The 13,199-nt window shown below is 36.3% G+C and overlaps 1 protein-coding gene across 3 annotated transcripts in view; it reads left to right on the top strand.

Annotated features, from left to right (window-relative positions):
- Window positions 1–13,199, top strand: part of LOC136821970 (centrobin-like) — an 80,447-nt gene that overhangs the window by 30,578 nt on the left and 36,670 nt on the right. Inside the window, exons 1-8 of one of the 3 annotated variants that reach the window (XM_067078188.1) lie at window positions 175–444; window positions 7,017–7,147; window positions 7,872–7,983; window positions 8,247–8,338; window positions 9,083–9,226; window positions 9,992–10,027; window positions 10,266–10,346; window positions 10,947–11,063. In XM_067078188.1, the coding sequence (XP_066934289.1) occupies window positions 414–444; window positions 7,017–7,147; window positions 7,872–7,983; window positions 8,247–8,338; window positions 9,083–9,226; window positions 9,992–10,027; window positions 10,266–10,346; window positions 10,947–11,063 (744 nt within the window). In that variant the 5' untranslated portion in view covers window positions 175–413. Of the gene's footprint in view, window positions 1–174; window positions 516–7,016; window positions 7,148–7,871; window positions 7,984–8,246; window positions 8,339–9,082; window positions 9,227–9,991; window positions 10,028–10,265; window positions 10,347–10,946; window positions 11,064–13,199 lie in introns of those variants that run through there. The other 2 variants (XM_067078187.1, XM_067078189.1) reach the window with 2 other exon arrangements.

The following is a 13,199-nucleotide window of genomic DNA, read 5'->3' as shown; positions in this document are numbered from 1 at the left end:
CTGGGTTTCCCGACTTTTAAGGTAAACCCGAAATACTCGAAAAAACAACAACCTGAACAACCCGTGAATTCGGGTTAACCCGATTTACTGGAAACGAACCGGACTTCCAAAAATAGCAATTTCAGGTAAGGTCGGGTGAACCTGATACACCCGAAATTGAACCCGAGTTGATTTACCAGGGAGGCGTTCTCTGGATGGGAAATAGGTGGTTTCATTTTCTTTTCGTTCTTCGTTTCCCACAAAATTTCAACCCGATTTGCCGATTTTGTCCCAGTTCTAAAACCAAGCAAAAATGGCGGCAAAGTTTTGATTTGGATTTGAAACGAGGAGTTCCTTGAAACGACGAAGACAGCAATCATCCATGGTTTTGAATCTCGGATTGAGTTGGCGACATTTCGAAGACGAAGATATTAATGGCTTCCAAAAAGTCCTCTTCTTATCCTGGTAAAAAGATTCTTAGATAATTATGCTAGAGTCAACTATCAACTGGAAGTTGCTAGCTACCGTGAAGTCGGGTAATAAAACTTGCTTGGAAACTACACGACTGCACGAAACTACTTGAGCCGACCAATCAATCAAAGCAACAAAATTTCAAATTTAACTTTGTATTTTAATGATCAGCCAGGTCATTCATTTGAGGGCTATGCATGTTAGCCTCCACTGATGCATGTTACCCGATAACACGGTAACCGTGAAATCTGAATACAAGCAGCCTTTAAAAACAGGTCGTGGCTTCTTCACAAAGACGAAAGACAGATCTGGACTTCTTTCGTACTTTCCAGTCTCTTGTTCGTAGTTTTTCTGACTTTTTGGTTCTTTGTGAGTTATTTTCTATGTTTTCTAACTTACTGAATGACTTACCGACAGATCCAGACGATCTCAATCGAACGGAATCGACGATCGAACCAGTCGAACCAAATCGAACGCAATCGACCAATTGAAATTCGATTGTCGAACGCAATCGAATCTCAATCAGTCAGTCACACTAGGAAATCTAGCTTTCAAAAAAAACAACATCAGTCATCTACAGGATGTATTTGCACAACAAGGATGAGAGTTACCTGAATCAAGTTCGCAAGACAATTAATTAAAACTTGAAAGTTTGAAACAAAATAACGAAATAAAACGTGCAGCAGCCAAATATCAACCAACCAAATTTTGTCATTCAAATCCCGAGACAGCGCTTCGATTTTTAAGGCCTTGTTTGTAAGCTAAAGTAAAAATAATTCTGCACATGTAAATGGGTCATTGTTTGAGGTCCGGCAAAATTTCCGGGAAATAGCCTATCCGGCGGTGCGCGGATCTAGGTGGGTTCCGCCTCCCCCGTAGATCTTTTTCTTGTGAAGTTGATCTTCAAATTAGTTTTCAAGGTTGGCTTGGCTCAAATTTTTTCATCTATGGCTCAAATTTTAGGCAATTTCTCAAAGTTTTTGAAAATGTTAATTTCATTAAAAAGCGCCGGGTTATTTTTTCATGAATCCCTTTAGAAGTTTTGCGGTGTATTTTTTTGCTTGAGAGTCAAGTAAAAGATATAGCACTTTCGCAGCATCAATCTTTGATATGCATTTTGGCGGGACGCTAGTGTGACTAACTGTCAATCGAACGTCAAAATTCTGGGTAATATTCGATTGGTTCGATTGTTGTTCGACTGGTTCGATCGTCGATTCTTTTCGATTGAGACCGTCTGGCTTTATTCTTGCAGCTTCCCAACATCCAAGCTCTCAAACATCACAAGCCGAATGAAATTACTTTCGATTTCCCGTAGAAATTATGCGATGGACAATCCGGGGGTCAATAGGCTGCACGCATCCCCTCTAATATGATTTGATATGTAGCAACTCCCAGAAGATTTTTCAAGTTTTAATTTTTTTTTCAAAATCTATCCTATGTTGTAGAGCTTTGAAAAAGAAAGAAAATGAGGGGTCATAGGCCTCCAGAGGATATTAGTGGTTGTAAAGATATTCAAATTTTAGTGTCAAAAATTTGACTAAAATGTCAAAAAAAAGGTTAGGAAAATAGCTTGGAAAAATTCGAAAAATGTGTCAAAAAAGAAAAAAAAGAAATTTTCCAGTCATGCTTCTGAAATTTTGCATATCTCTTTTTCTAGTGTAGCTAGAGACATCAAATTTGGAGGGAGAATTCTTTGATGGTGTTAAAATATTATTATATAAAAATATTTGTAAAATATTTAGTATATTTATCAAAATAACGAAAGATATATCTTTTTTTGAAAAAAGAAGACATTGCATTGTTTTATTTTTGTTTTTGAAGAAAATAGCTTGGAAAAGGTTGAAATGAGTCAAAAAAGGTGGTAGGACCCATTTTCAAGGGGCCTCTGGAAATGGAGGAACAAAAACTTATGAGTAAAGAATAAGTTTTTCTGAAAGGAGAAACCCCAAATGAAAAGAAAATCCATTTCGGCAGGAATAAAAACTTTTTTTTGGGACATTCCCATGCTAAAGAAGCAAAAAAGTGAAAAAAACTACATGAAAATGAAAGAACTAGAATTAGCGATTGTGATTTTTGAATTCCTCACCCTTTTTCTGATAAACATACAAAGTTTCAGCCTCCAAATACATTTTCCTCTGTTTCCAGACACATTTGTTCTTCTATAGTTGCAAAATTTTTTTCTCCCGTCGGCAAACAATTTTCAAAATGTTGCAAAACGTTCGGCATTTTACCAATTTGCCATCTAGCCCGTGTCCACAGTGTTATATACCGCTGGAAAGTTAAGATCACGGGCTTTCATTTAGTAAAAACCAGAACGCTCTAGCATACATAGAAAAAAATTTCCAAGGGTTCAAAGTTCACAGAAAAATGAAACATTTGGTTTGACGTCAATGAAAGTTGCATGACTTCTGGAGTCGCCATATAGGGGATGCGTATCGTCTAAAATATTTCTGTCCCAACTTACCCCCGTCTTTTCTTTTTTCTTTTTTGATTATGCGTCATAGCAATACAATTTTATTTATTTACAGTAATATATTTCCCAGGTCTATCGACCTCTATGAAATAATCATGCTTAACATTTTACAATTTATGGAGATCTTTTTCCCATTCTGCGAGCAATTTTTCTTTGAAGTTGGCGACAGATGTTGCAGCTACAACATCAACTCCAAGACCATTCCATATGTCAATACTTCTGTAGAACAACGAATTTGTTTGATACCCTCTGACACCATCATTTGCAAAGTTTCTTTGTAGTTCGTAATCGTGCTGACGTTTCGGGCGTTCGCGAAGGACAAACTTTTGACAGGCCGATGATTTATCATAAACGTGAAGATGTTTATATACTTCAACCATATCGCCAATTTTACGTCTCATTTTCAGTGTCGGAAGGTTAATCTTACGGAGACGGTATTCGTAAGATTTGTTCTTGTACCCGCTAACCAGTCTCGTGGCCCTTCGCTGAACACTCTCGATGGCATCGATGTGTTTGATGAGTCGTGGAGACCAAACGGCTTGAGCGTACTCAAGATGAGGTCGGACAAACGCTATAAAAAGAGTGTGGAGCATTTCTGGTGAAAGAAAGTCAAAACTTCTGCTGATCAGACCAACGATTGAGTTAGCTTTCTTGATTTTACCAAAGATGTGTTCTTCAAAATTCAGTTCCCCAACGATAATCACTCCGAGATCTTTTTCTTGATCCACATGCTCCAGGATTAACCCGTCTATGTTGTATGGATGGGCATGTTTGATGTTCCAAAATTTTCCTAGTGTTAGCACGTGGCATTTATCTGGGTGGAATCTGAGTAGCCAGTCCTTTGACCATCTTTCCATTGCATCGATATCATGTTGCAAGCGAATGGCATCTTCAGCACTATTTATCTCCTCAACAAGCTTAGTGTCGTCTGCAAAGAGGTACATATCAGAGCTTGTAACCTCAGGTAGATCGTTGATATATAACACAAAAAGTAATGGACCAAGAACACTTCCCTGTGGGACACCGCTGAGTACTTTACCTTCCTTGGATAGTTTACCATTTACCTTGACATACTGATATCGATCCGACAGAAAGGATTTGATCCAGTCTAACGTGAATCCTTTGATACCGTATGCGTCGAGTTTCTTGAGTAATCTGCGGTGTGGAACTGTATCGAAGGCCTTGGCAAAGTCGAAATAGATAACATCTACCACTTTACTTTCTGATATTGAGTCTGAACATTTATCAAGGTAACTCAATAATTGTGTGACTGTTGATCTTTTTTTCTTTGTTCAATGAATGAAAATTGATAATTATGAAAACAACAGCACAATGACTTCATTTTTTTCTTTCTTTGATTGGATGTGACGAAATTATGTAAATTTATGCAAATTTTGGTTACCCCAAATTTGAGGTAACTCTCGGACGAGAATTTCATACACGATACGCATCCCCTATAACAAAATAAATTCTGGGGATGCGCGCAGCCTAGGGGTCAATGAATTGATGATCGAACGCAATCGAACATCAATCGAACGCAATCGAATATCAATCTAATCTGAAAATTGCGGTAATATTCGATTGAGATTCGATTGCGTTCGACAACCGAATTTCAATCGGTCGATTGCGTTCGATTTGGTTCGGCTGGTTCGATCGTCGATTCCGTTCGATTGAGATTGTCTGGACAGATCGCCACAGGTGGGATTCGAACCCACTAAATGCAAAGTTTCGATGTTTTGAAACCCATTGCCTTATCCACTGCGCCACGGATTCATGCCAGGATAGCGCTTCTGACGGCTATTTATATTGTACAAACTGCAGACCAGACTGTATTAAGAGAAAATCACAAAAGAGTGCCTGTTTCGAGCTCCAACCCTAACCCTAACTGATAATAACCCAAATCCTAGCCAATCTGATACGTAACCACACCCAAACCACACCCATACCCAACCCTACCAGGTCGCCTGCAGGTCCTGAAACTATTCCCGCATACCGGATCCGAAAAATAGATACATGTCTTTCGTCTTTATGATATGAAGAAGCCTTCACCTTAAAAACACTGCCTAATCCAGCTAAAAGCCCTGCATAATAATGATGCTAATTATCACCAACATACCGGGTGCACCAAAAAAAGTATACAGGTTTGTCAAGATATTGTGAGCTCCAGGATTTAAATTTTTTGTTCATTCTTTTTTTATTGTATAGAGAATGCTTTAACTTAAATTTTGAGCTATCATACATTAAATTTGAATAACGACCCTGCCGACTCCCCGGACAGTCCGGGGTATTTGTCTGGGGTTGAAAATAAATGATAATATCACTGGACATACATCTGGGGCACCATTACGCGCGAGGAAAAAATACCCCGGACATTTTCTTCCGAGGCGTTTTCAAATGTCTGGGGTATGGTGCGAAGCAAACCGCGCGGCCGATAAGGTTAGTGCGCAGTCAGCGAGGTCAACGCGTGGGCGGATAAGGTAAGCGCGCGGGCGGATAAGGTAAGCGCGCGGTCAGCGAGGTCAACGCGTCGGCCGGATAAAGTTAGGGCGCTGTCAGCGAGGTCAACGCGTGGCCAGATAAAGTTAGCGCGCGGTCAGTGAGGTCAACGCGCGGCCGTCTGGTTTAGCATCATACGGCACGGCTACACCTGGCATGGCGTGTATTTTCTGGTACTGATTGTTAGTACACTGTGATTCCTCCCTCAGCTTATCTGATATTCCGATGGCGGTTTGGTGGTCGCCCAAGTTAAAGCTCTGAAGGAGCGGGTCAATCTAACTAAATTTCCCGTTCTTCAGAGCTTTAAATGTAGGAAAGAATTTTCACATCTGGTTACCAGATAATCCCTCAGCCCAACCTCGCGTTTTCAACATTATTTTATTGTGCGTCAAACATACAGCCATATCAAAAACATCAAAAGGGAAACGAGGTTGTCCTCCTGTACATATAATTACGGCACTTGACCACGCCAACATCATTTTTTGAAAGTCGGAGAAATGCCCGCGCGGCCATTTTTTTGCCCGTCTCCAGACTGCTCCAGACCGCCCGCGCGGCCAGTCCGGGTTGTCCGGGGTAAGTCTCAAAAATAAATGAAAAAATCCCCGGACGCGGGAAACAAATACCCCAGACTGTCCGGGGAGTCTGCAGGGTCGTATTTGAAAAAGCAAGTAGTTCGAAAGTTATTTAAAAACAACTGACTTTTTTTCCATGTTGAAATTTCAAAAAATCAATAAAAACAGCAATCACGCTATAAATAAGACAAATTGACAAAAACACAATTTTATTGTTTTTTTATTCTATTTGTTTTCTTATTTATATTTTGCCACAGTTTCTCCATCTTATTTGCATGTCATGAACATTTCCAACATGAGCAAACTCAATGCATACCCAAGTTCTTTGAGCAACTAGTCAAGGAATGGTGATCTATTTTTTCAAAAGTTTTCTCACATAGCACACACATAACATCAAAACCCCTCTTGGAGATTTCCAAAACTTTTTTTCAGCTTTTCCAAAAATATTATCCCACACATGGGATAGCTTGTTTTACCATATTTTGAAATTCCATAACAAGTTTTGATGAACACAGTTGCATTTTTTGGTATTTTTATGTGTAAAGAATAGGTAAGTGTCAAGAGAAAAGTTTGCTCGCTGTTTTTGATGATTTTTTGAAATTTCGACATTAAAAAAAGTCAGTTTTATTGAAATAATTATCAGTTTTATTGAAATAACTCACTTTTCAAACCTAATGTATGATAGCTTAAAATTCAAGTTAGAGCATCCTCTATACGATTAAAAAAAATGAACAAAAAGTTAAAATCCTGAAGATCACAATATCTCGACAAACCTGTATACTTCTTTTTGGTGCACCTGGTAGTAGGAAAAATATACCCTGTTTTTTTTACAGCTTGAAACTCAAACATCTTAAACTTTCCAAACGACAAAACAGGCTGGCAATTTTAGATTGGTTTTTACCGAAAATTTCTAAACAACTTGTTTGGTTTAGATTTTCTGTAAAAGACATACGTAATGAATATCATGAACAGATTTTAATAAACTTCAATTTAAATAATTTGACTCCATTTCTTTTGATTGATAGGTACACCAAGATCCTTGAAGAAAGTCTCAGTCAATTTGAATAACATGTTTGAAGATGTGGACGATGAATGCACTATAGTACCAGATCAATCAACAGCTTATCAAACTGCTCTTGAAGATCAGTCATCGGCGGTCAGTAATTATATTTCAGTAAAAATCAAAATAGCTAGTTTTTTGTTCTTTTTATGAAATGGAAATACATATTATGTAAAGTGAATTCAGAAAGAACAAAACAGATTCTTTCTATAAAATGGTTAATCGGATTAAATTTTGCGAGATTAAATTTCGCGAGTGAAAATAATCGCAAAATTTTCTGGATTTAATTTTGCGAATGAGCCTGAAAACAGCTGAAAAATAGCCGAAAAATATCTATTTTTTTGCCAAAATGGAGACTTTGGACTGGTTTCTCCACCAAAAATGCTATTTAAAAAATTTTGTAGTGGATTTAATTTCGCGAGTCAGGAATCTCACGCGTTTTTGCGAGTTTTAATTTCGCGAAAATGGCGAAAATTCACGAAATCAAAAATTTAATCTCCCGAAAGTTAATCCGATTAAAGTAGATAGAAAAATGTTATCTTAAACTGATCTGAAATCAAATATATATTTTCTTTCAATCAAAAGATTATTAAATCAGAACACTTTCTGTTTTGTTTTTTTAGACACTCTACACTGCAATATAGAGATATACCTATTATTGTATTAACCAAACGAAATTATTTTTCCCGTCCCAGCTTCTTTCCTTGCAATCCTATTCTGCATCCCAGAGTATTGGAAAAAAATCAGATTTTTTTGTTAACAAGGTAGTGTTTCATTTTTATGTTATGGAATGTATTGTCAACATTTTTTTGAACCTTAGATGCATTCAAGTCTCATCATACAAGAAGAAGCCAATAAAGGTATTGACAGTATCAAGCAAATGGAATCACTCAGACATCAAATTCATTCCTCTTTTTACCCAAACCACAGAGGTAAGATTTGATACAGATATTTTATATGATTGAACGATCGGCTAAACTATTGATAAAAACTAGCTGTGCCAGAAGCCTTAGACTACTTTCAGTTCTTTTCTTATTTTTGCTCAAGAGTGTTCTAGTCTTGATTTTGAAGAAAAAAAATGTTGCGAATGTCGCTTATTCTGATCTCTGTCGATTAGCTCATCAAAATCACATAGCATCTGCTAGCAGCTTATTAAATATGTTCATTTTTATATAGTTCTTTTTCAAAATTTTAGAAATCTCTCCAGGAAATCTGTCAGATACATCGAGTGTTGATACGATAGCATTGTTACGATCTACTATTTCACTACCATCACCGGAACTCCAGGTTTGATTTTAGTTTATTTTGTTTGGTCTGCCAAACATAAACCATCTTCGACTGGAAAATGTTTTATTAGTGTATGTTCTATGGAGTCTTAAAATGTTCTACTTTTATTGAAAGCTTATTACATAAGAAAGATTTTCTGCTTACAATCCATTTTAAACTGACTCTTCTTATGACTAAAAATAGATAATCCAAACCCCCTTGTTGAGGTGGGACATCAAGGGATAGGTGTCACAGTGTCCTCCCCCCTTTAAAAGATGGAAAAGATTTTCAGGCTTCAAAGCAGTAAAATATAGCATATTTATGCATTTTTTATCAAAACAATGTAAAAACATGCCTTTCTCTGAGAAATGGCTCAATTTTAATCCTAAAAATGTCAATTTTTAGGCAAAAACACATGAAATAGGAGACTTTCAGTCTTCGAAAATTTTTTCGAGAAGGGGGGGCAAGAGGTTTTTCAAAAATCTAGGGGGGTTTGAAATGGGGTTGGGGGGCAACCAGAATTTCTCAAAATCTCAACCCACTATGGGTGTCAGGAAAGGATCGTTGTCAGTTGGGAGCTTGTGTTGTTTAGGTGAATTGGGAGGAAGTAATTATTTATTTTTAATAGAAATCCCTTGATAATAAAGATCTTGGGAAGTATAAAAAATTAGCAAAACGATGAAAAAGAAAAAAAGTATAAATTAATTTGATCAATAGCACATTTCTGTCACGTTTATAATTATTTTCCAATTTTATGATCTTCAGCTTGATGAAAATGGTATTCTGATAGCATCTATGAACAATTTGAAAAGTTTGTACCACTCACCATCGAGTATCCTGGATTCTTCACTTGCAGCTGAAAACACCATTTTGAAAGAAAACATTGAAAAAGAGAGACTTAGGCGAAAGGTTTATTGATATGAATCAACGGATCCTGCACTAATGTACTTCCCAGTTTTCTCAAAGGTAACGAATCGAGTGGGGATTGAACCCACGACCTCTCGCTTGCCGGGCGAAAACTGGGAAGTACATTTAGTGCAGGATCCGTTGATTCATTACCCATAAGTAATACGCACTTGATTTCACACAGTTTATTGATATATTTTATCAATTTGAAATAATTTGTTTCTTTTGGTATACTTCTCACACAATATATATTACTTTCCTGCAATATTTTTATATTCGAGTTACTTACTACTTTTGCCCAATATTAATAGGAGAATCCTAGAATTTTCGTTGCTTGGGGTTTGTATTTTCAACTGCAGACTTTTTTTCCAACTTTCCTACCTTATTGCTTCCAGGCTTTGGATACGCTCTTTTTCTTTTATAAGAACTTAGATTTATAGGAATATTAAGACTATAAGAAATTGCAAAAAAATGAAAACAATTTCTTTAGAACAATGCAGAGCCTTGAATTACTTAATTTCAATCAATTTAGGGGTCAAAGTAGTAAAAATGTGTATAAAGCCTGCTAATTGCTAATTGCTCTAATCGATTACTAATTGCTCTTATCCTGTTCTTATTATAGATAAGAATAGGATAAGAACAATACGAGGCTCAAAATACCAAAAAATAAGAACAGCCCTGTCTCATTAGAAATCTACTGCTTCTTATAAAAAATTGCATTTACTTTTAACCGCTTTTCACTGCTTTTCATCTTCTTCTATTTTACAGCATTGTGAAGATCAAATTAAGATACTTCAACAAAAGGTATATAATTTAAAGCAATAAATTTATCTAAGAATCGATGAAAACATTTGAGCTATTTGATATTTTTTTACGAAGTTCGAACAAGACAGAATGCACTTTCACTAGAGCAGTTACACTAGAAATGTGCGAGAATTTCACTTTAGTCCTCATCATCAATCTAGTAGTATTTTATCAAACTGAGGTCAATTGGTAGATATACGCGTTTTCACAACATAGTGGACTGTGCTTTGTTTTCCAGCTTCTGGATAGCCAAGAGCAACTAGCTGTAAGTGTATCGACAGATCGGAAAAAACAAATCATGATAGAACAATTGGATAATGTAAGTGTTATTCTCTTTAGATTGGTGCAAACCCATCCAGTATTTGATCCAACATTTGAAAGTTTTTTTAATGCTGGATGAAAATGTTGGACACACTTGCGTTGCGTCAAAAAATCTAACTTTTTTAGGAAATTTAGGGGAAAATATGTAAACTTTCCACCCAACATTTCGTTCAACAATGGTTTGAAAATGTCGGATCAAATGTTTCATGCATTTGCGCCGGCCTTTACTTCTAGACAGTTATCTCAAGACGCATCTACATTTTCATAAACTAGAATGGATCTCGAATGTTCCTAGCCTGTTAGACGAAAACCACTTTTTTATCGCGTTTTAACAAAGAAAAAATTTGGTTTGTGGGAAGGTACTGGCTAGAGTATTCCGTGTTTTGTGCATAAACTTAAAAATTAGCGCCTGGAAAAATATGTAAGAGTTGCATTTAAGGGGATCAAATAATAACAATAATAGTTTCAACTTCGATTCTGTAAACTCTTTCAAACAATAATTAAAAGTTCGAGATAACGAGCATGTGCTGTGACAGCAATAGTAAGATGCAACGATACCTCTAAAAATAGACTTGATTTGATTTTTTTGTTTTTGTAGACTCTGGCAAACGTGGTGGAGGGATGGAAAAAGAAGGAGAGCTTACGAGATACAGCGTACAAGCGCGTTTGTTCGGAGAAAGAAACATTAGAATCCACTGTGCAGAGGCAAGAAGAGGTACGGAGAGTTTTAAATTGGCTCGGTCATCGGCGACTTTTTGTTCGATCATTTATTAGCCTTCAACCAGCCTTTACTGACCCATTTCATTCAACCAAATTTATCCTACCTAAATTTAAAGTCGATAAAATTGGATGCCAAGAGAATTCTTTTTGAAGGCCGGACTCCACTTTCGCGCGAAATGGGCGACAGTTTTTTTTCTTAACCTTTTTTGCCTGTAGAAAAGATTACGTCATAAAAAAAGTTTCGCGCGAACAAAAAAAAATTGAAGGAAGTTCTACTTTTTTCATCCGTTACGTCAATTTCTACCAATGGAATTGCTTCATTTTCAACCGATCAATAACCTTACAAAAACTTCAAAAAAGTTTTCGCTCATGTCGCGCGAAAGTGGAGACCGGCCTTAAAGATCTGACATCCGTAGAGTGCAGACGTGTCAAAAATTTTTGGCGCGTAAAAAGTAGGCGTTTTGTTTCTCGAGCCATTTTTTTACAATGAATGTGACAACAAGAAAGCAGCAAAAGAACATCGAAGAAGTACTTCAAGATATACCTTTATACACTACTACACAAGATTCTCCAACACAAAAAGACACTCAAGACACCTCACCACACCAAGAAAAAGACTCTCTTCAAACAAAAGACACAGACTTTGTGACAAGTCCTGGTGGTGATGTATCTTATTCTTTTTCTCAACCTTATAATCTTCATAAATCACTCGAGGAGGAACATATCGAGGGGGTTACACTTGAAATGATCTTTTACGAAATGAGGGTTATAAAGTATGACATTGCATCAAAGATAGAGAGTGTAAAAGAAGATATTACAATCAAGCTCCAAAATCAAAACTTGGAGATGAGAAGAGAACTGGACGAACTTAAGCAGGAACTTTCTTCGAAAAGCAAAATTATTGACGATTTGAGAACTGAACTGGATCAAGTTGGGAAAGGAAAGGTTGATTTGGACGACGTTAGCACAGTAGAGAGACAAAACAGTGAACTTCAACAATACATAAGAAGGAATAATATCGAAATTGCGGGTATCCCTGACTCTGTCAAACAAAACGAGTTAGAATCGAAAGTGATCGAAATAGCTAAAGCCGTCAACATTGATATTCCTCCCAACGAAATCGAAGCTTGTCATCGCCTGTTCCAAAGAAAAATCAAAAAGGTCCAAAGCGCACAATAGTGAGATTTGTAAACAGAAAACTTGCAGAAAAGTTAATCAAAAAAGGCAAAGACTTCAGTAAACGTGAGGTATTTGAAAAAGCAGATTTGACAAATAAAATTTACATTAATAATAACCTTTGCAGTTACTACAGATTTCTCTGGGGAAGAGTTAAAGCGTTGTATGGTCGTAATGCCATTGAATCGTTTTGGGTGTTTAATGGTTCTATTAACTTGAGATTTAATGATGACACAGATGAAGTCTTGAAAGTAACACATTTAAATGATTTAATTGAATTCTTTCCTGATCATAAAGATCTCTTTGTTTCTAAATAATTTTTTTTCATTCTGTAGCGTTTCTTATTTATATCTTAGTTTTTGAATGCTCTGTTTTTTATTATACTTTGGCTCGAGAAACATTCTCTTTTGTACACTGATTTTCCAGTAATGACAAACGATGATTGCTCTGTTTGCTCGAAAAAAATTACTTCTAAAACCTTTCATTTTTGTCCCAAGTGTGAAAGACGATCCCATGCAAAGTGCTTAGGCGTTGAACCAAAATACATAAAAAACATTTGGCTCTGTAAACTTTGTAGGCATGATGCTCTACCTAATCTTGAATCCGATGAAAAATTACCCATTGGTAAAGACATAAGTCACTTAAAAAATTATTTTAAACATCTAAATTCTATCTCGAATTCTTTTTCTAATTTTGATTCACAAATCGACGATCAACTTGATAATATTACTTATGATGATCACGTTAATCATTTCGACTGCAAATACTATAGTACTCAAGAATTTGCTTCTCTTCCTCTTAAAAAACAAAATTTTTCTTGCTTTCATCTCAACATCTGTTCTTTAGAAAAACATCATGACAATCTTACTACTTTACTTCATAATCTCAATCATAATTTTAGCATTCTCGGTATCAGTGAAACCAGACTCAAATCTTCTATCGAAAACACTGAACT

This window comes from Clytia hemisphaerica, unplaced genomic scaffold (genome assembly GCF_902728285.1).
Source record: "Clytia hemisphaerica strain Z4C2 unplaced genomic scaffold, Clytia hemisphaerica genome assembly, whole genome shotgun sequence".
In the NCBI taxonomy this organism is placed as follows: domain Eukaryota; kingdom Metazoa; phylum Cnidaria; class Hydrozoa; order Leptothecata; family Clytiidae; genus Clytia; species Clytia hemisphaerica.
This window is presented reverse-complemented; position numbering and strand designations above follow the sequence as displayed.